Below are 23,683 nucleotides of genomic sequence, written 5' to 3'. Positions count from 1 at the left end.
TGAAAATGTTAGAAGTCAAAGAACGAAATGAGGGGAATATAAAACTGAGGTGGAAATTTTTGGACCTTTTCAAATATCTAACATTTTAAGCTATAAGCTGACTGGTAGAATCAAACCCAAATAAATTTTGAATGTCCCAAAGAAGTGCCGGAGGCATTTATCACCACAATCAATTCAATAAGCAATCGAGATAACAACAAGAATAGTGTTTTTATATCATTGATGGTAAAATATAAATGACTCTAGCTAATGCATTTATCTATATCTTGCTCTTAGACTGAACTGTGCCTGTCCTCATGAGATGTTCTCTGGTGTTCATGTCAGGTCTAAACACTATAATGAAACATTTAGGCAGGAACATACAGATCACCAGAGCCCAACTGGAAGCCAGGATTGCAAATATTACCATGGCCACCGTGTATTTACCCTGAGAACTGAGGGAGGCCGGGATAAAGGACACCCAGACACTGAGGAAGGCCAGCATGCTGAAGGTAATAAACTGGGCCTCATTGAAGCTGTCAGGGAGTCTCCGAGCCAGGAAGGCAACAATGAAACTAATGGTGGCCAGAAGAAACAGATAACCCAGCATAGTCCAGAAGGCAATGGGAGAGCCCTCATTACACTCAATAATGATGAGTCCAGGTTTAGTTTGAGTGTTATATTGTGGGAAAGGAGGGGTGAGTGAGAGCCAAGTGACACACAAGAGGAACTGTAATAGAAAACAGGTAAAAATTATTGTGTAGGACACTTGAGGTGTGGTCCATCTCCTCAGGCTGCTGCCTGGTCTGGTGGCCATGAAAGCAAGCACCACCATCATAGTTTTTGCCATAATACAAGAGATACAAAGAGCAAATACTAAACCAAAAGCAGCTTGGCGCAGTAGACAGTTCTCAGGTTGGGGATAGCCAATGAAACCTAAAGAGCAGAGGAAACACAATGACAGGGACCCCAGAAGAAGGCAGCTCAGGGAATAATTGTTAGCTTTCACTATGGGTGTATCCTTATAACGGATGAATAGACTTAATATTAAAACAGGAATGGGTGAGGACAGTATGCTTGTTCCTGCCAATGCTGCACCTAATGGTTCCTCATAGTGCAGGTACTCTATAGTCTTCTGTAGACATTTGGTTTTCTGGAGATTCGGCCACTGGTTCCACGGACACTTCAGGCAATCAACTGAATCTGAGAGATAGAATAGCAGAATTGTTATACAGTATGTTGCTTTTTAGATTTAGTAAACAGATAAATGTAGTACAGATGTGTCCTCATACACTATGGCTCTAGCTGCAGTAAATAGGCCCTCTCTGAACTCTAAGCACCTGTGCGAGTCGGCCACGCCGAGCGTCTTTGTTACTCAAAATGTGCCTCCTGTTTCCATAATAAAACAACCAGTTGCGGCTCCATAGGTCCAGTCCAAAATTCAAATAGAGGAGCCACACCAACTGCCACTCTAAACACTGCCAAACATCGCCGGACGGTAATCACTGGCAGTTGGTGTGGCGGCCCTATTTGAATTTTTTACTGTGCTGCAGCCCCACCTCTAGAGGCGCCACTGAAAGGCAGCAGCACAAGGGGTGTTTCGCTGCATCAGCAATGGGAATAAAACAAAGCAGATTATGAACAAGCTCAGGACCAAACAGGACTACACAAGCTGGGAAACAGTAAGAATCCAACAAGGCAAGGATAATGGCTTGTGGTAACTGTCAAAATACCACCAGCAAGCCACAGCAGGAAGGTAAGCTCTGATGGACAGAAGCTATAACTAACATTGAGGCTAAGCCTTCCCTGACATTTAACAAGACCATCAGTCAATCCCCACTGTCCACAGAGACAGGCCCTTCAGAGATGAATGAAATAGCAGTTGAATTGCTGTACATATATAGAGGCTATCCCTGATTGTGCCGCCCAGTAAAATAGCATCCTGGCTGCTTTTGTAACAGCTGGGACTATGATGCACCGTGGGGTGTGCTTGATAACAATCAATATAGAAATATAGAGCAATCACAAATCTTTTAGTTCTATTGTCAATTTAGGAATAAAGTAAGAGAGACAGCCACCTTGCATCATAGCATTGGAGATAGTCAAAAAGTCAGAAAAGAATCTGTTTCTAAACACTTGAGCAGGAAACGTGTATAGAGCATCTGAAAATATAGCACATCGATGGCCTAAGTAGATAACACCATCTGCATGTATCACCAATTAGGCCAGTCAAAGGCTTTCTTGGGATTGAAACAGAAAGACAAGCTCCTCCCTGAATCCCAACGCTGATTTCACCAGATTGAGAAACCTCCTGGTGTTATTGGAGGCCTTGAACAAAGCCTGCTTGGTCAGAGGAGATAGCAAAACTGCATGCTGAGATTTGTAAGATGTCTGTGTCTTTGAAGCCTCCACTGCCTCAGAGAGCCACCAGAAGACATTCTGCCTGGACTACTGTGGGCTCTCAAGGGCAGAGGTTTCCAGAGGGACACAGACACCTCCCGCAAGCGGTGACACTGCAAAACTCGTATGCTACTCTTGCAGGGCTGGAAGATACAACTAATAGAGGCACTACAGAACAGGAGGATATGGGGACATCTACCAACCATAGGAACAGGAAATGGAACAGGAAAATTGAATCTCCAAAAAGGACTGCACTTCTTTTGGGAGATTCCATTATTAGAGGAATACATCTGGGAAATGCAAATGAAGTAGAGAAACAAGTAAGGTGCTTACCTGGAGCCACAGCTCCAAGGGATAAAGAGCGCATGCTAAGAATTGTGAAGGCAGCAAGAAAAGATGGGGAGGTGGATGTCATTGTCCACCTAGGGACAAATGACCTGGCAAATGCAGAACTCATTGCTGTAAAAGATGAATTTAGGAAGTTAGGGACTGCTCTGAAGCAGGTGGCAACCACTGTATCTTTTTCAGAAGTATTGCCAGTACACAGAGGGGAAGACAGAACTCATTGCATCAGAAACTTCAATGTTTGGCTAAGGACATGGTGCAATGAGGAGAGATTTGGATTTATAGGCCATAGTCACACCATCTGGCAAGATAGGAGCTTATACAAAAGTGACGGCCTGCACCCATCTTCAACGGGAACGAAAATACTAACTGAACAGTTTGGATGCTTCATCAAGAGCTATTTAAACTAACAAAGGGGGGCAGTGAACCAAATAGGAATAAAGAAATCTGCTCCCCCAACACAGAGGTATTGTTTCTGCAGGCAAAGGGAATAGGAAGCATATCCACAGCAACAGAAGATAATTCAGAACAAAACCAAATAAAAATAGGCAGAGAGAAGAACATAGCTAGGAACAGAAAAAGCACAAACAAAACTCTAAAAGCTATGTGTGCAAATGCTAGGAGCTTAGGAAATAAAATCCCAGAACTAACTGCAATAATGACAAGGGATGATCTAGACATTGTGGCAATTACAGAGTCATGGTACAATGAAAATCATGACTGGGACATAGCTATACCGGGATATACTTTGTTTAGGAAGGACAGAATTGGAAAAATCGGGGGAGGGGTAGCAATGTATGTAAAAAATGCCATAAATACTACATTAATACAAAGTATTGAAGAAAAAACTGAGGCCCTTTGGGTGACCATAGAAACAGGGGAAAAGTTGATTATTCGTATTGGCGTGATATACAGGCCACCAGGTCAGGAAGAGGAACTTGACAAGAACCTATTGCAGGACATAACTAAAATGGCATTAAAAGGAGAGGTAATAATCATGGGAGACTTTAATCTTCCTGATGTAAACTGGGAGGTGTCTGTTGCTAGTTCCACTAGAAGTAGGAACATTTTAAATTCCCTTCAGGGAGCATCCCTCCACCAATTGGTGAGGGAGCCCACTCGGAAAGACGCAATATTAGACTTAATACTTACAAATGGAGACAGATTATCAGACGTAAAAGTGGGTGAAAACCTCGGATCCAGTGATCATCAAGCAGTATGGTTCAGCATTAAGACAGAGACTGACTCGTCCCATACAAAAACAAAGGTGTTGGATTTTAGGAAGGCTGATTTTGTAGGGATGGGAAAATGTGTAAGCGATTCTTTGGCAGAGTGGAGGAACTTGGAAACAGTGCAGGAGAGGTGGAAAACATTCAAATGTGCAATATTGAAGGCAACAGACCTTTGTATCAAAACTGTTAGGAAAAACACAAGGAAAAGGAAGCCAGTGTGGTTTGCAAAAGAAGTAGCAAATATTGTGAGAGCAAAAAAGATGGCTTTTAGGAAATATAAGCAGACACAAAATAATGAAGACAAAAAGATATATCTTGTTAGACAGAAGGAGACAAAGAAGGTAATCAGATGTGCAAAGGCACAAGCTGAGGAGAAAATGGCCCAGTCAGTGGGTAAAGGAGGCAAAACTTTTTTTAGGTATATAAGCGAAAAAAGAAAAACAAAAGGCGGAATTATAAAACTAAAGACGGACACTGGGAATCTTGTTGAGGGAGACAATTTAATAGCAGATCATCTTAATGATTATTTTTGCTCAGTATTTACTACTGAAAGAGAGGGGAAGGGGCCACAGTTAAGTTGCAGGGATATTCAGGAAAATGAAACAAGTACATTTACAGAGGAGAAGGTCCTAACAGAACTCTCAAAGCTGAAAGTGGACAAATCTATGGGGCCAGATGGGATACATCCAAGGATACTAAAAGAACTTAAAGAGGTGCTGGTAGCACCATTGACAGAATTATTCAACCAGTCATTAGCTACAGGAGAAATTCCAGGGGACTGGAAAAGAGCAAACGTAGTCCCACTGCACAAAAGTGGAAGCAAGGAAGAGGCAAACAACTACAGACCAGTGAGTCTTACATCAGTAGTAGGGAAATTGATGGAAACACTCTTAAAAGAAAGAGTTGTAGATCATCTCAAATCCGGCAATTTACTGGATCCCAAACAGCATGGATTCACTGGGGGAAGATCATGTCAAACAAATCTTATTGACTTTTTTGATTGTGTGACTAAAGTGATGGATAAAGGTGGAGCCATGGATATAGCTTATCTTGACTTTAGTAAGGCTTTTGACACAGTTCCACATCGCAGACTGCTAAATAAACTTGAAAGTTTGGGATTGGATATTAGGATTATTGAATGGATAAGATCTTGGTTGAAGGATAGAAAACAGAGAGTTGTGGTAAATGGAGTGCATTCACAGGAGGGAAATGTTACCAGTGGAGTACCCCAGGGATCTGTACTTGGACCAGTGCTTTTCAATATCTTTATTGGTGACATTGCAAATGGGATTAAAGGGAAAGTATGCCTTTTTGCAGATGACACAAAGGTATGCAACAGGGTAGACACACCAGGTGGGGTAAAACAAATGATTGAGGATCTAGGTAGACTAGAGGAATGGTCAAGAGTCTGGCAATTACAGTTTAATGCCAAAAAATGCAAAATCATGCACTTGGGTCTCAAAAATCCTAAAGCTAAATACAGTATTAATGGCACTATACTGGAAACTACTGAGGAGGAAAGGGATCTAGGAGTCACTATTTCAGATGACTTAAAGGCAGGTAAGCAATGTAACAAGGCAATGAGGAAGGCTAGTCAGATGCTTGGCTGCATTGGGAGAGGAATCAGCAGCAGAAAGAAAGAAGTAATAATGCCACTGTATAGGTCATTGGTACGGCCTCATCTAGAATACTGTATTCAGTTCTGGAGGCCATATCTTCAAAAGGATATTAATACATTAGAAACTGTACAAAGGAGGGCAACTAAAATGGTGCATGGCCTACATCACAAAACATACCCAGAAAGACTAAGAAATCTCAATATGTATAGTTTGGAGCAGAGAAGAGAAAGGGGCGACATGATAGAAACTTTCAAATATATGAAGGGTTTTAACAAAGTCCAGGAGGGAAACATTCTCCAAATGAAGAGAAGCAATAGGACACGAGGACATGCACTGAGACTGGAGGGGGGGAGGTTCAGGGGAAATTTGCGGAAAAATTATTTCACAGAAAGGGTAGTGGACAAGTGGAATAGCCTCCCATCAGAGGTGGTAGAGGCTAAGACAGTAGAGCAATTTAAACATGCATGGGATAGACATAAGGATATCCTTACAAAGAAATAAGGATCAAATAAGGTTAGTGATAAAAAAAAATAATATATAAAAAAAAAAAAAGGGGCAGACTAGATGGGCCAAGTGGTTCTTATCTGCCGACAAATTCTATGTTTCTATGTTTCTATGTAAACTAAACAAGTAATAAGTGGTCACAAAGCCTGCTAAATAATTCAGAAAATGTGCTTAACATCCATATTTGTTAGAGCTATACTGTAAGTTTATAGTTTCTACAATCTGAGGGATGTTTGTCATTTTTGGGTACAATAATGGTTTGGGCCTCCAGCACTACTCGGGAAAAGAAGATGCCACCATATTGTAACTGCATCAAAAAGATCAGCTAAAATTGCCACCAAGTCATCCTGGTATGCAAAAAAAAAGGTGGTTTGTATAGCCATCCTGAGCAGAGGCCTTATCCTTGGGGGACTGACTGATGGTGGGGCATTGAGCAAGGATCTCCTCATTGAACCTTGGAAGATTAGTCAAGAAGTATTGGCTGTTTGACTCATTGAGGTATCCTCACGAAGATTGTACAATTAAGCTAAGTAAGCAGAGAACACGTGCAGTATCCAAGGTATTAAAAAACTTTTTGTCCTGCCCATCTAATATACATTTAACTCTATTACGTGCAAAATCTACTAGCTCTATTGCCAGAAGTATAACATTAATGCTACCTTGTTAAGGTAGTTTCCAAGTCTACCTGGGTCAGTCAATATCTCCTTTTTTTTCCCTTGCTTCAATTTGTATGGCTATTCCCCGAATGTCTGCTTTAATAGTACACCATTATGTACAGTAAATACTGACATGTCTTTGAGTATGGTGGTTTTCAAGAAGGAATATAGGCCCTCATTCCGAGTTGTTCGCTCGCTAGCTGCTTTTAGCAGCATTGCACACGCTAAGCCGCCGCCCTCTTGGAGTGACTCTTAGCTTAGCAGAATTGCGAACGAAAGATTAGCAGAATTGCGAATAGAAATTTCTTAGCAGTTTCTGAGTAGCTCGAGACTTACTCCTCCACTGCGATCAGTTCAGTCAGTTTCGTTCCTGGTTTGACGTCACAAACACACCCAGCGTTCGCCCAGCCACTCCCCCGTTTCTCCAGACACTCCCGCATTTTTCCGACACACCTGCGTTTTTTCGCACACTCCCAGAAAACAGTCAGTTTCCGCCCAGAAACACCCACTTCCTGTCAATCACACTACGGTCAGCAGAACGATGAAAAAACTTTGTTAGGCCGTGAGTAAAATACCAAACTTTTGTGCAAATTTACTTGGCGCAGGCGCGCTGCGTACATTGCGCATGCGCAGTTTGCGACTAATCACTCCTTAGCGGAAAAAAATAACGAGCGAACAACTCGGAATGAGGGCCATAATACAGGACTTCCATCAGAGTGTGTGAGGATTCCAGAGTAGATGAGAGATATTGTAGGATGGTAATCGTCAGGGTCTCAGAGGAGTACACCAATGTCATATCAATATAATAGGGTGAATTTTTAAAGAGATATGGATAAATTTACTAAGAATCGTGTTTGAAGTCTAAACCAAATTGCTTTACATCGCTGGATCGCTTTAAACTCAAAATCATAGATTTACTAAGCCGCATGCTTGAGTATCTAATTTTTTCAGATGGCGATACTCATCGATTAAGGTGTTTGTAAGGTGTGTGCAATTTCAGTTGATTTCAGTCAAAAAAGGGTTAAGTTTGAGGGAAAAAAATTATGTGGGGGTCCCCCCAAAAAAAAGCGTTACGAGCACCAGTTCTGGTACTGCAAAATTGGAAGACAAAAACACTGATTTTCCAGTACCAAAAAGGGCTCAGTGGTCCGCGGCTGATTATGCTTTTTTGAGGGCTGGGGTCCTACACAATTTTTTTTCTCGAACTTAACACTAGAATGCACAAAAACTTACATGAATCCTTATAATCTGTGCAGTGCTTCAGGACAACATAATGCTCAAACACAGATTCACAGAAATTATTTTGTCTATTTTGCTGTGATTTTGGTATAATTTTTATCTATGTGAGACAATTCTTAGTAAATCCATATTTTATTCTATTTGTATCTATTTAAAGGCCACACATTGCGCCGATACTAATCGCATACTGTATGCACTAACATATGCAAGTAATGTTGCAAAGTACAGCTCTTGCATCACAGCTGTCCTTCTCGATGCGTCTCTGTCCCTGGACTTCCGGGTATCGGCCCCAGAAGTCCATCTGCGCATGCGCAGAAGGACGCGGCGGCCGTGGGGCATGCTGGGATTCGATTGGATCCCTCAGATATCGCGACACAGAAAGGAGCCCATAGGCTCCTATAGGCTGGTGTTACCCTCCGCGTCGGAGCCTTGGCGGACAGGGCTTAGCACATTTGAAAATGTGGTAAAACCTTCGAAAACTGGGTTTTTACCGCATTTTTGCTTTGGTACATCCCGCCAAGGATATTTTTGGGGGTCATTCCGACCCGTTCGCACGCATCGGTTTTTCACTGCGTGCGAACGGGTGCAGAATGCGCATGCGTGGTGGGCGCAGTGCGCGTGTGCGACGTTGTTACGTCACGGCTACCGATGGAAGCGGTCGCAGAGGCGACCGCTAAGAAGATTGACAGGAAGGAGGCGTGGATGGGCGGATCCGGACCGTTTGGAGCCGTTTTCGGGGAGTGGTGAGTGAAACGCAGGCATGTCCAGGACAACGGAGGGCAGAGGAGTGACGTTAAAGCCGAACCCATCATCGCTGGATCCATCGCACAGGGTAAGTATGTCCAGGGCTAGTCTTGTTTTGCTTGACATTTTTTTAGCTTAGCAGGGCTGCACAAGCGATCACAGCCCTGCTAAGCTAAATACACTCCCCCATAGGCGTGGACTATTGATCGCACCAGCAGCTAAAAGTTGCTACGTGTGATCAACTCGGAATGACCACCTAAGTCCGATGTTCTATTGTGTAGAATTGGAGTGTTAAATTGTGTTGAACCTGTGATTTGGGCTTTAGTAAATCTCTGATTTGCTGAATCACAACCATGGGGTATATTTACTAACAGTCGGTTTTGGTTCTATTTCAAATCAGCCAGAATAGAACCAACATCCCCACAAAATCGGCTACAGTGGTTCTATTTCAAATAGTTCATTTACTAAAAGTCGGTTTTGAGTTCCTTTTAATATTTGCTGTGTGATGGGAGTTCTATTTTGAAGTGTTCTATTCATCAAAAATCGATCCAAAATTGTAAAAAAAAAAAAAAAGAAGATAACATTGATCGAAAATCGACCCAAAATAGACAAAAAAAAAATTCTATTGGTCAAACTCAAAACAGGTCACATGCACTGTTTACCCACAAACACCTTCATTCCTGGCCAAATTTGCACATCCACGATTTAAAAATAAATAAATTGCTGTGTCTTTCAGTGCATTAATTTAAGCAGCCAGAGTACCCTGGGGGACAGGGGCGTGCAGACACAGCGCACAGTGGTGTGCCGTGTCCACGCATTGCGAACAGGTACTTCTGGCAGCGGGGGCCCCAAACAGATAGCCAACTTATCTGTGACCGGACTGGCCACCGGCCAGAAGTGCCAGATGGGCAATCCAGCCCTGTATTGAGGTCTCAGACAATTCTACACAAAAATATAAAAAATAGAACTATTGCTGGTGGCTCTATTGAAAAATTGTGATTTTTGAGTCGATTTCCAAATCGACTATTATTAAATATGGGTCACAGTAGGAATTGAGCTCTATGTATAAGTATAGAATGTTTTATTGTAGTTCTATTTAAGTGTAAAGTTCTATTTGGGTCGATTTTGATTTTAGGCAATACCTGTCACTCAAAATCGACTGAAACTAAAAAATAGACTGATAGTAAAAATACCCCCAAATCTCAGACAAACACAAAATTGTTCAGTATCGACCTTTAGTAAATTTAGCACTTGGAGTGTTGCAATGTCCATTTACCTGCCGACACAAGGTCATTCCAGTAATAATGTAATCTCTGCCAAGGGCTGAGACCTTTGGGGATTGCAACAGTCTGGCCTTGTGTCCTACACTATATATTCTGTGTCCTATAGTATATATTCTGACATCTAGAACCAAGTTAGAGACACCTATGACTATTAAATGTCTTGTTCAGACTTTAGTGATTTTTGTAAAGGCTTCTTTAAGAAATGGGAAGTGATGGGTATTAGGAATGCTGGAGGAGCAAGTAGGACTTCCCGGTAAGGGTTGTCTATCACCCATCACAACCAATGTTTTCAGGGTAAAATGAATGTTGACCAGCAGGAGATTCCCATATCATAATGCTTAAATGGGACATTAGGAGTATAGAAAGTATACACGATCTTTGAAAGGTGGAGGGGAATGAGAAGGAAACTGAGAACACAGGAGACATGGTCATGAAAAGTGGTCTGAATGTCAACATGTCCTACCAAGCACACCTGTCCCTAGGAGGTCAGCAGGTATCAGCAGGTCCATCACTCACCTGTCTGGTTAGATATTTCTCCTTGTAGACAGGGGACACATTCAAAACAGCACACAGGTTGTCCTCTGATAGCCGCCTTCCTGGTACCTGGTGGACAGCTCTCACTGCAGACTGAGCGAGGGATCTGGTGATAGGACACAAAGTTTTTTTTGAAACAAGAATCACAAATTTCTGTATAACCTACAGTATTGGCCAGATTCATCAAGGCTTGGAGAGTGAAAAATGGCACGGTGATAAAGTATCAACCAATCAGCTCCTAACTGCCATGTTACAGGCTGTGTTTGAAAAATGACAGGAGCTGATTGGTTGGTACTTTATCACTGTGTAATTTATCACTCTTCAGGGCTTCATAAATCTTTGCCTTATCTATATACTGTGTTATTCTGCAAGGAGAAACACTAATGTCATAAATACAGAATTGTCCCAATACATACTCAGTGCAAATCAGTACATTTCCCTCACATATAGTTGAAGAAAGAGCCATACTGTATTGTAAGTCCTTATATGTGGGCAGCAGGGCTTAAAGTGGTTCTGAAGAGGTGGTGGAACTCATTTACCTGCCACCTCCCAAACAACCACCCCCCACACACACACATTAAGAGGAGCCAGAGTCAGTGCTGGTGTTTTCGGCACCCGCCTGCCAACTGTAAATTAGTGCCCTACTGCCCATACTGTATAAAGGAACATTAACCTCACAAAGAAGCAGCGTGGTCGGGATGCGGTCAGGATGCCGCCGGGATTCCGACCGGCGGCATTTAGTACTGATCCCGCGTGGTCACATAATAGTACCCCCAATTCAAATTACACCACACAGTGGCACAATCATATTCACATTACAGCGCATGTAGTGACCCTGATTCATATTACACCACATAGTAAAGCCCCTTTTTCAGGTTACGTCACTTAGTAGTGCCCTTTATTCACATTGCACTACACAATGGTACCCTTTATACATGTTATACCACACAGTAGTACCCCTTATACATAATTCCCAAAGTAGTAGTGCCCTTTACACATAATGCCCACAGTTGTAGTGCCCCTTACACGTAATGCCCACAATAGTAGTGCCTCTTACTAGTGATGTGCACCGGACATTTTTCGGGTTTTGTGTATTGGTTTTGGATTCGGTTCCGCGGCCGTGTTTTGGATTCGGACGCTTTTTGGCAAAACCTCCCTGAAAATTTTTTGTCGGATTCGGGTGTGTTTTGGATTCAGGTTTTTTTTTTACAAAAAACCCTCAAAAACAGCTTACATCATAGAATGTGGGGGTCATTTTGATCCCATAGTATTATTAACCTCAATAACCATAATTTACACTCATTTTCAGTCTATTCTGAACACCTCACACCTCACAATATTATTTTTAGTACTAAAATTTGCACCGAGGTCGCTGGATGGCTAAGCTAAGCGACACAAGTGGCCGACACAAACACCTGGCCCATCTAGGAGTGGCACTGCAGTGTCAGGCAGGATGGCACTTCAAAAAAATAGTCCCCAAACAGCACATGATGCAAAGAAAAAAAGAGGCGCACCAAGGTCGCTGTGTGACTAAGCTAAGCGATCCAAGAGGCCGACACAAACACCTGGCCCATCTAGGAGTGGCACTGCAGTGTCAGGCAGGATGGCACTTCAAAAAAATTCTCCCAAAACAGCACATGATGCAAAGAAAAATGAAAGAAAAAAGAGGTGCAAGATGGAATTGTCCTTGGGCCCTCCCACCCACCCTTATGTTGTATAAACAGGACATGCACAATCAATCTCTCCTTTCACAAACTGGCTCTACAGAGGCAAGATGTCCACCTCATCATCATCGTCCGATTCCTCACCCCTTTCACTGTGTACATCCCCCTCCTCACAGATTATTAATTCGTCCTTACTGGAATCCACCATCTCAGGTCCCTGTGTACTTTCTGGAGGCAATTGCTGCTGGTGAATGTCTCCATGGAGGAATTGATTATAATTCCTTTTGATGAACATCATCTTCTCCACATTTTCTGGAAGTAACCTCGTACGCCGATTGCTGACAAGATGAGCGGCGGCACTAAACACTCTTTCGGAGTACACACTGGAGGGAGGGCAACTTAGGTAGAATAAAGCCAGTTTGTGCAAGGGCCTCCAATTGCCTCTTTTTCCTGCCAGTATACGTACGGACTGTCTGACGTGCCTACTTGGATGCGGTCACTCATATAATCCTCCACCATTCTTTCAATGGCGAGAGAAACATATGCAGTGACAGTAGACGACATGTCGGTAATCGTTGGCAGGTCCTTCAGTCCGGACCAGATGTCAGCACTCGCTCCAGACTGCCCTGCATCACCGCCAGCGGGTGGGCTCGGAATTCTTAGCCTTTTCCTCGCACCCCCAGTTGCGGGAGAATGTGAAGGAGGAGATGTTGACAGGTCACGTTCCGCTTGACTTGACAATTTTCTCACCAGCAGGTCTTTGAACCTCTGCAGACTTGTGTCTGAAGGAAAGAGAGATACAACGTAGGTTTTAAATCTAGGATCGAGCACGGTGGCCAAAATGTAGTGCTCTGATTTCAACAGATTGACCACCCGTGAATCCTGGTTAAGCGAATTAAGGGCTCCATCCACAAGTCCCACATGCCTAGCGGAATCGCTCTGTTTTAGCTCCTCCTTCAATGTCTCCAGCTTCTTCTGCAAAAGCCTGATGAGGGGAATGACCTGACTAAGGCTGGCAGTGTCTGAACTGACTTCATGTGTGGCAAGTTCAAAGGGTTGCAGAACCTTGCACAACGTTGAAATCATTCTCCACTGCGCTTGAGTCAGGTGCATTCCCCCTCCTTTGCCTATATCGTGGGCAGATGTATAGGCTTGAATGGCCTTTTGCTGCTCCTCCATCCTCTGAAGCATATAGAGGGTTGAATTCCACCTCGTTACCACCTCTTGCTTCTGATGATGGCAGGGCAGGTTCAGGAATGTGTGGTGATGCTCCAGTCTTCGGCACGCGGTGGCTGAATGCCGATAGTGGCCCGCAATTCTTCGGGCCACCGACAGCATCTCTTGCACGCCGCTGTTGTTTTTTTAAATAATTCTGCACCACCAAATTCAATGTATGTGCAAAACATGGGACGTGCTGGAATTTGCCCAGATGTAATGCACGCACAATATTGCTGGCGTTGTCCGATGTCACAAATCCCCAGGAGAGTCCAATTGGGGTAAGCCATTCTGCGATGATGTTCCTCAGTTTCCGTAAGAGGTTGTCAGCTGTGTGCCTCTTCTGGAAAGCGGTGATACAAAGCGTAGCCTGCCTAGGAACGAGTTGGCGTTTGCGAGATGCTGCTACTGGTGCCGCCGCTGCTGTTCTTGCTGCGGGAGGCAATACATCTATCCAGTGGGCTGTCACAGTCATATAGTCCTGAGTCTGCCCTGATCCACTTGTCCACATGTCCGTGGTTAAGTGGACATTGGGTACAACTGCATTTTTTAGGACACTGGTGACTCTTTTTCTGAGGTCTGTGTACATTTTCTGTATCACCTGCCTAGAGAAATGGAACCTAGATGGTATTTGGTACCGGGGACACAGTACCTCAATCAAGTCTCTAGTTGCCTCTGAATTAACGGTGGATACCAGAACCACGTTTCTCACCGCCCAGGCTGCCAAGGCCTGAGTTATCCGCTTTGCAGCAGGATGACTGCTGTGATATTTCATCTTCCTCGCAAAGGACTGTTGGACAGTCAATTGCTTACTGGAAGTAGTACAAGTAGTCTTCCGACTTCCCCTCTGGGATGACGATCGACTCCCAGCAGCAACAACAGCAGCGCCAGCAGCAGTAGGCGTTACACTCAAGGATGCATCGGAGGAATCCCAGGCAGGAGAGGACTCGTCAGTCAGTGACATGGCCTGCAGGACTATTAGCTTTCCTGTGTTAGGAGGAAATTGACACTGAGGGAGTTGGTGGTGTGGTTTGCAGGAGCTTGGTTACAAGAGGAAGGGATTTAGTTGTCAGTGGACTCCTTCCGCTGTCACCCAAAGTTTTTGAACTTGTCACTGACTTCTGATGAATGCGGTCCAGGTGACGTATAAGGGAGGATGTTTCTAGGTGGTTAACGTCCTTACCCCTACTTATTACAGCTTGACAAAGGCAACACACAGCTTGACACCTGTTGTCCGCATTTGTGTTGAAATAATTCCACACCGAAGAGCTGATTTTTTTGTATTTTGACCAGGCATGTCAATGGCCATATTCGTCCCACGGACAACAGGTGTCTCCCCTGGTGCCTGACTTAAACAAACCACCTCACCATCAGAATCCTCCTTGTCAATTTCCTCCCCAGCGCCAGCAACACCCATATCCTCATCCTGGTGTACTTCAACAGTGACATCTTCAATTTGACTATCAGGAACTGGACTGCGGGTGCTCCTTCCAGCACTTGCAGGGGGCGTGCAAATGGTGTAAGGTGCAAGCTCTTCCCGTCCAGTGTTGGGTAGGTCAGGCATCGCAACCGACACAATTGGACTCTCCTTGGGGATTTGTGATTTAGAAGAACGCACAGTTCTTTGCTGTGCTTTTGCCAGCTTAAGTCTTTTCATTTTTCTAGCGAGAGGATGAGTGCTTCCATCCTCATGTGATTCTGAACCACTAGCCATGAACATAGGCCAGGGCCTCAGCCGTTCCTTGCCACTCCGTGTTGTAAATGGCATATTGGCAAGTTTACGCTTCTACTCAGACACTTTCAATTTTGATTTTTGGGTCATTTTACTGAACTTTTGTTTTTTGGATTTTACATGCTCTCTACTATGACATTGGGCATCGGCCTTGGCAGACGACGTTGATGGCATTTCATCATCTCGGCCATAACTAGTGGCAGCGGCTTCAGCACAAGGTGGAAGTGGATATTGATCTTTCCCTATTTTAACCTCCACATTTTTGTTCTCCATTTTTTAATGTGTGGAATTATATGCCAGTATCAATAGCAATGGCCTACTACTATATATACTGCGCACAACTGAAATGCACCACAGGTATGGATTAATAGTATACTTGACGACACAGAGGTAGGTACAGCAGTGGCCTACTGTACCGTAATGCTATATATTATATACTGGTGGTCAGCAAACTGTGCAAAAATGAAATGCACCACAGGTATGAATGGATAGTATACTTGACGACACAGAGGTAGGTACAGCAGTGGCCTACTGTACCGTAATGCTATATATTATATACTGGTGGTCAGCAAACTGTGCAAAAATGAAATGCACCACAGGTATGGATGGATAGTATACTTGACGACACAGAGGTAGGTACAGCAGTGGCCTACTGTACCGTACTGCTATATATTATACACTGGTGGTCAGCAAACTGTGCAAAACTGAAATGCACCACAGGTATGGATGGATAGTATACTTGACGACACAGAGGTAGGTACAGCAGTGGCCTACTGTACCGTAATGCTATATATTATATACTGGTGGTCAGCAAACTGTGCAAAAATGAAATGCACCACAGGTATGGAATGATAGTATACTTGACGACACAGAGGTAGGTACAGCAGTGGCCTACTGTACCGTAATGCTGTATATTATATACTGGTGGTCAGCAAACTGTGCAAAAATGAAATGCACCACAGGTATAGATGGATAGCATACTTGACGACACAGAGGTAGGTACAGCAGTTGACTACTGTACCGTAATGCTATATATTATATACTGGTGGTCAGCAAACTGTGCAAATACGAAATGCACCACAGGTATGGATGGATAGTATACTTGACGACACAGAAGTAGGTACAGCAGTGGCCTACTGTACCGTACTGCTATATATTATATACTGGTGGTCAGCAAACTGTGCAAAACTGAAATGCACCACAGGTATGGATGGATAGTATACTTGACGACACAGAGGTAGGTACAGCAGTGGCCTACTGTACCGTTCTGCTATATATCATATACTGGTGGTCAGCAAACTGTGCAAAAATGAAATACACTACAGGTATGGATGGATAGTATACTTGACGACACAGAGGTAGGTACAGCAGTGGCCTACTGTACCGTACTGCTATATATTATATACTGGTGGTCAGCAAACTGTGCAAAACTGAAATGCACCACAGGTATGGATGGATAGTATACTTGACGACACAGAGGTAGGTACAGCAGTGGCCTACTGTACCGTACTGCTATATATTATACACTGGTGGTCAGCAAACTGTGCAAAACTGAAATGCACCACAGGTATGGATGGATAGTATACTTGACGACACAGAGGTAGGTACAGCAGTGGCCTACTGTACCGTAATTCTATATATTATATACTGGTGGTCAGCAAACTGTGCAAAAATGAAATGCACCACAGGTATGGAATGATAGTATACTTGACGACACAGAGGTAGGTACAGCAGTGGCCTACTGTACCGTAATGCTGTATATTATATACTGGTGGTCAGCAAACTGTGCAAAAATGAAATGCACCACAGGTATAGATGGATAGCATACTTGACGACACAGAGGTAGGTACAGCAGTTGACTACTGTACCGTAATGCTATATATTATATACTGGTGGTCAGCAAACTGTGCAAATATGAAATGCACCACAGGTATGGATGGATAGTATACTTGACGACACAGAGGTAGGTACAGCAGTGGCCTACTGTACCGTACTGCTATATATTATATACTGGTGGTCAGCAAACTGTGCAAAACTGAAATGCACCACAGGTATGGATGGAAGTATACTTGACGACACAGAGGTAGGTACAGCAGTGGCCTACTGTACCGTAATGCTATATATTATATACTGGTGGTCAGCAAACTGTGCAAAAATGAAATGCACCACAGGTATGGATGGATAGTATACTTGACGACACAGAGGCAGGTACAGCAGTGGCCTACTGTACCGTACTGCTATATATTATATACTGGTGGTCAGCAAACTGTGCAAAACTGAAATGCACCACAGGTATGGATGGATAGTATACTTGATGACACAGAGGTAGGTAGAGCAGTGGCCTACTGTACCGTAATGCTATATATTATATACTGGTGGTCAGCAAACTGTGCAAAACTGAAATGCACCACAGGTATGGATGGATAGTATACTTGACGACACAGAGGTAGGTACAGCAGTGGCCTACTGTACCGTAATGCTATATATTATATACTGGTGGTCAGCAAACTGTGCAAAAATGAAATGCACCACAGGTATGGATGGATAGTATACTTGACGACACAGAGGTAGGTACAGCAGTGGCCTACTGTACCGTACTGCTATATATTATATACTGGTGGTCAGCAAACTGTGCAAAACTGAAATGCACCACAGGTATGGATGGATAGTATACTTGACGACACAGAGGTAGGTACAGCAGTGGCCTACTGTACCGTAATGCTATATATTATATACTGGTGGTCAGCAAACTGTGCAAAAATGAAATGCACCACAGGTATGGATGGATAGTATACTTGACGACACAGAGGTAGGTACAGCAGTGGCCTACTGTACCGTACTGCTATATATTATATACTGGTGGTCAGCAAACTGTGCAAAACTGAAATGCACCACAGGTATGGATGGATAGTATACTTGACGACACAGAGGTAGGTACAGCAGTGGCCTACTGTACCGTAATGCTATATATTATATACTGGTGGTCAGCAAACTGTGCAAAAATGAAATGCACCACAGGTATGGATGGATAGTATACTTGACGACACAGAGGTAGGTACAGCAGTGGCCTACTGTACCGTAATGCTATATATTATATACTGGTGGTCAGCAAACTGTGCAAAAATGAAATGCACCACAGGTATGGATGGATAGTATAATTGACGACACAGAGGTAGGTACAGCAGTGGCCTACTGTACCGTACTGCTATATATTATATACTGGTGGTCAGCAAACTGTGCAAAACTGAAATGCACCACAGGTGTGGATGGATAGTATACTTGACGACACAGAGGTAGGTACAGCAGTGGCCTACTGTACCGTAATGCTATATATTATATACTGGTGGTCAGCAAACTGTGCAAAAATGAAATGCACCACAGGTATGGATGGATAGTATACTTGACGACACAGAGGCAGGTACAGCAGTGGCCTACTGTACCGTACTGCTATATATTATATACTGGTGGTCAGCAAACTGTGCAAAACTGAAATGCACCACAGGTATGGATGGATAGTAAACTTGATGACACAGAGGTAGGTAGAGCAGTGGCCTACTGTACCGTACTGCTATTTATTATATACTGGTGGTCAGCAAACTGTGCAAAACTGAAATGCACCACAGGTATGGATGGATAGTATACTTGACGACACAGAGGCAGGTACAGCAGTGGCCTACTGTACCGTACTGCTATATATTATATACTGGTGGTCAGCAAACTGTGCAAAACTGAAATGCACCACAGGTATGGATGGATAGTATACTTGATGACACAGAGGTAGGTAGAGCAGTGGCCTACTGTACCGTACTGCTATATATTATATACTGGTGGTCAGCAAACTGTGCAAAACTGAAATGCACCACAGGTATGGATGGATAGTATACTTGACGACACAGAGGTAGGAACAGCAGTGGCCTACTGTACCGTAATGCTATATATTATATACTGGTGGTCAGCAAACTGTGCAAAAATGAAATGCACCACAGGTATGGATGGATAGTATACTTGACGACACAGAGGTAGGTACAGCAGTGGCCTACTGTACCGTACTGCTATATATTATATACTGGTGGTCAGCAAACTGTGCAAAACTGAAATGCACCACAGGTATGGATGGATAGTATACTTGACGACACAGAGGTAGGTACAGCAGTGGCCTACTGTACCGTAATGCTATATATTATATACTGGTGGTCAGCAAACTGTGCAAAAATGAAATGCACAACAGGTATAGATGGATAGCATACTTGACGACACAGAGGTAGGTACAGCAGTTGCCTACTGTACCGTAATGCTATATATTATATACTGGTGGTCAGCAAACTGTGCAAAAATGAAATGCACCACAGGTATGGATGGATAGTATACTTGACGACACAGAGGTAGGTACAGCAGTGGCCTACTGTACCGTACTGCTATAAATTATATACTGGTGGTCAGCAAACTGTGCAAAACTGAAATGCACCACAGGTATGGATGGATAGTATACTTGACGACAAAGAGGTAGGTACAGCAGTGGCCTACTGTACCGTAATGCTATATATTATATACTGGTGGTCAGCAAACTGTGCAAAAATGAAATGCACCACAGGTATGGATGGATAGTATACTTGACGACACAGAGGTAGGTACAGCAGTGGCCTACTGTACCGTACTGCTATATATTATATACTGGTGGTCAGCAAACTGTGCAAAACTGAAATGCACCACAGGTATGGATGGATAGTATACTTGACGACACAGAGGTAGGTACAGCAGTGGCCTACTGTACCGTACTGCTATATATTATATACTGGTGGTCAGCAAACTGTGCAAAACTGAAATGCACCACAGGTATGGATGGATAGTATACTTGATGACACAGAGGTAGGTAGAGCAGTGGCCTACTGTACCGTAATGCTATATATTATATACTGGTGGTCAGCAAACTGTGCAAAACTGAAATGCACCACAGGTATGGATGGATAGTATACTTGACGACACAGAGGTAGGTACAGCAGTGGCCTACTGTACCGTAATGCTATATATTATATACTGGTGGTCAGCAAACTGTGCAAAAATGAAATGCACCACAGGTATGGATGGATAGTATACTTGACGACACAGAGGTAGGTAGAGCAGTGGCCTACTGTACCGTACTGCTATATATTATATACTGGTGGTCAGCAAACTGTGCAAAACTGAAATGCACCACAGGTGTGGATGGATAGTATACTTGACGACACAGAGGTAGGTACAGCAGTGGCCTACTGTACCGTAATGCTATATATTATATACTGGTGGTCAGCAAACTGTGCAAAAATGAAATGCACCACAGGTATGGATGGATATTATACTTGACGACACAGAGGTAGGTACAGCAGTGGCCTACTGTACCGTACTGCTATATATTATATACTGGTGGTCAGCAAACTGTGCAAAACTGAAATGCACCACAGGTATGGATGGAAGTATACTTGACGACACAGAGGTAGGTACAGCAGTGGCCTACTGTACCGTAATGCTATATATTATATACTGGTGGTCAGCAAACTGTGCAAAAATGAAATGCACCACAGGTATGGATGGATAGTATACTTGACGACACAGAGGCAGGTACAGCAGTGGCCTACTGTACCGTACTGCTATATATTATATACTGGTGGTCAGCAAACTGTGCAAAACTGAAATGCACCACAGGTATGGATGGATAGTATACTTGATGACACAGAGGTAGGTAGAGCAGTGGCCTACTGTACCGTACTGCTATATATTATATACTGGTGGTCAGCAAACTGTGCAAAACTGAAATGCACCACAGGTATGGATGGATAGTATACTTGACGACACAGAGGTAGGTACAGCAGTGGCCTACTGTACCGTAATGCTATATATTATATACTGGTGGTCAGCAAACTGTGCAAAAATGAAATGCACCACAGGTATGGATGGATAGTATACTTGACGACACAGAGGTAGGTACAGCAGTGGCCTACTGTACCGTACTGCTATATATTATATACTGGTGGTCAGCAGACTGTGCAAAACTGAAATGCACCACAGGTATGGATGGATAGTATACTTGACGACACAGAGGTAGGAACAGCAGTGGCCTACTGTACCGTAATGCTATATATTATATACTGGTGGTCAGCAAACTGTGCAAAAATGAAATGCACCACAGGTATAGATGGATAGCATACTTGACGACACAGAGGTAGGTACAGCAGTTGCCTACTGTACCGTAATGCTATATATTATATACTGGTGGTCAGCAAACTGTGCAAAAATGAAATGCACCACAGGTATGGATGGATAGTATACTTGACGACACAGAGGTAGGTACAGCAGTGGCCTACTGTACCGTACTGCTATATATTATATACTGGTGGTCAGCAAACTGTGCAAAACTGAAATGCACCACAGGTATGGATGGATAGTATACTTGACGACACAGAGGTAGGTACAGCAGTGGCCTACTGTACCGTAATGCTATATATTATATACTGGTGGTCAGCAAACTGTGCAAAAATGAAATGCACCACAGGTATGGATGGATAGTATACTTGACGACACAGAGGTAGGTACAGCAGTGGCCTACTGTACCGTACTGCTATATATTATATACTGGTGGTCAGCAAACTGTGCAAAACTGAAATGCACCACAGGTATGGATGGATAGTATACTTGACGACACAGAGGTAGGTACAGCAGTGGCCTACTGTACCGTAATGCTATATATTATATACTGGTGGTCAGCAAACTGTGCAAAAATGAAATGCACCACAGGTATGGATGGATAGTATACTTGACGACACAGAGGCAGGTACAGCAGTGGCCTACTGTACCGTACTGCTATATATTATATACTGGTGGTCAGCAAACTGTGCAAAACTGAAATGCACCACAGGTATGGATGGATAGTATACTTGATGACACAGAGGTAGGTAGAGCAGTGGCCTACTGTACCGTACTGCTATATATTATATAATGGTGGTCAGCAAACTGTGCAAAACTGAAATGCACCACAGGTATGGATGGATAGTATACTTGACGACACAGAGGTAGGTACAGCAGTGGCCTACTGTACCGTAATGCTATATATTATATACTGGTGGTCAGCAAACTGTGCAAAAATGAAATGCACCACAGGTATGGATGGATAGTATACTTGACGACACAGAGGTAGGTACAGCAGTGGCGTACTGTACCGTACTGCTATATATTATATACTGGTGGTCAGCAAACTGTGCAAAACTGAAATGCACCACAGGTGTGGATGGATAGTATACTTGACGACACAGAGGTAGGTACAGCAGTGGCCTACTGTACCGTAATGCTATATATTATATACTGGTGGTCAGCAAACTGTGCAAAAATGAAATGCACCACAGGTATGGATGGATAGTATACTTGACGACACAGAGGTAGGTACAGCAGTGGCCTACTGTACCGTACTGCTATATATTATATACTGGTGGTCAGCAAACTGTGCAAAACTGAAATGCACCACAGGTATGGATGGATAGTATACTTAATGACACAGAGGTAGGTAGAGCAGTGGCCTACTGTACCGTACTCCTATATATTATATACTGGTGGTCAGCAAAATTATGCACTGTACTCCTACTATATACTACAATGCAGCACAGATATGGAGCGTTTTTCAGGCAGACAACGTATACTGGTGGTCACTGATCAGCAAAACTCTGCACTGTGCTCCTCCTATATAATACTGCTGCTCCCCAGTCCCCACAATTAAGGAATAAGCACAAATATTTTTGCATCAAGATTAATAAACGGAGAGGACGCCAGCCACGTCCTCTCCCTAACATTTCCAATGCACGAGTGAAAATGGCGGCGACGCGCGGCTGCTTATATAGAATCCGAATCTCGCGAGAATCCGACAGCGGGATGATGACGTTCGGGCGCGCTCGGGTAAACCGAGCCATACGGGAGAATCCGAGCATTCCTCGGACCTGTGTAAAAAGGGTGAAGTTCGGTTTCCGAGAAACCGAACCCGCTCATCACTACCTCTTACACATAATGACCACAGTAGTGCCGCTTATACACATATTGCCCACAGTAATGCCCGTTACACACATCTCTGCCTCTCTGTCCCTCCAGCAGCTCAATGCCTGTGTCCCTTCAGCAGCTCACCATCTGTGTCCCTTCAGCAGTTCCCCACCTCTCTTTTCCCTCCAGCCTCCTCTCATCTTGTCTTTAAGATGCACAGAGCCTGCTCCTCTTCATGGCTCCTCTTCACTTCAGCAGCGGTGATGGCATGACACCACATACACCGTGCTGGAAAAGGTAGCCACTTGGACCTGATGAGGGGATGAATGCTGTCCGACAGACGCAGCGTATGTGAGTGCCAGGAGGGGTGGGCTGTAAATGGAGCAGGACCATAGAGCCACCAGGACCCGAGGAAGGGGGTGAGGTGGCTGCAGCTCATCAGTAACACTAGCGCCGCCTGTATCATCTATTGATGTAGGTGATGGGGCATTTTTTTACTGTTGGAATTACTGTGCAGGGCAATGGAGGTGGTGGAACTAGTT

The 23,683-nt window shown here is 43.7% G+C and overlaps 1 protein-coding gene across 1 annotated transcript in view; it reads right to left on the bottom strand.

The window, feature by feature from the left end:
• Positions 1 to 259: 259 nt before the first annotated feature.
• The window catches only part of LOC134934171 (extracellular calcium-sensing receptor-like), a 53,402-nt gene continuing 29,978 nt past the window's right edge, over positions 260 to 23,683 (bottom strand). Inside the window, exons 8-9 of the mRNA XM_063929665.1 lie at positions 10,518 to 10,641; positions 260 to 1,182 (exon numbers count right to left, since the gene is read on the bottom strand). Of these exons, the coding sequence (XP_063785735.1) occupies positions 260 to 1,182; positions 10,518 to 10,641 (1,047 nt within the window). The remainder of the gene's footprint in view (positions 1,183 to 10,517; positions 10,642 to 23,683) is intronic.

The sequence above is a fragment of the Pseudophryne corroboree genome, chromosome 6, assembly GCF_028390025.1.
Source record: "Pseudophryne corroboree isolate aPseCor3 chromosome 6, aPseCor3.hap2, whole genome shotgun sequence".
NCBI lineage: Eukaryota > Metazoa > Chordata > Amphibia > Anura > Myobatrachidae > Pseudophryne > Pseudophryne corroboree.
This window is presented reverse-complemented; position numbering and strand designations above follow the sequence as displayed.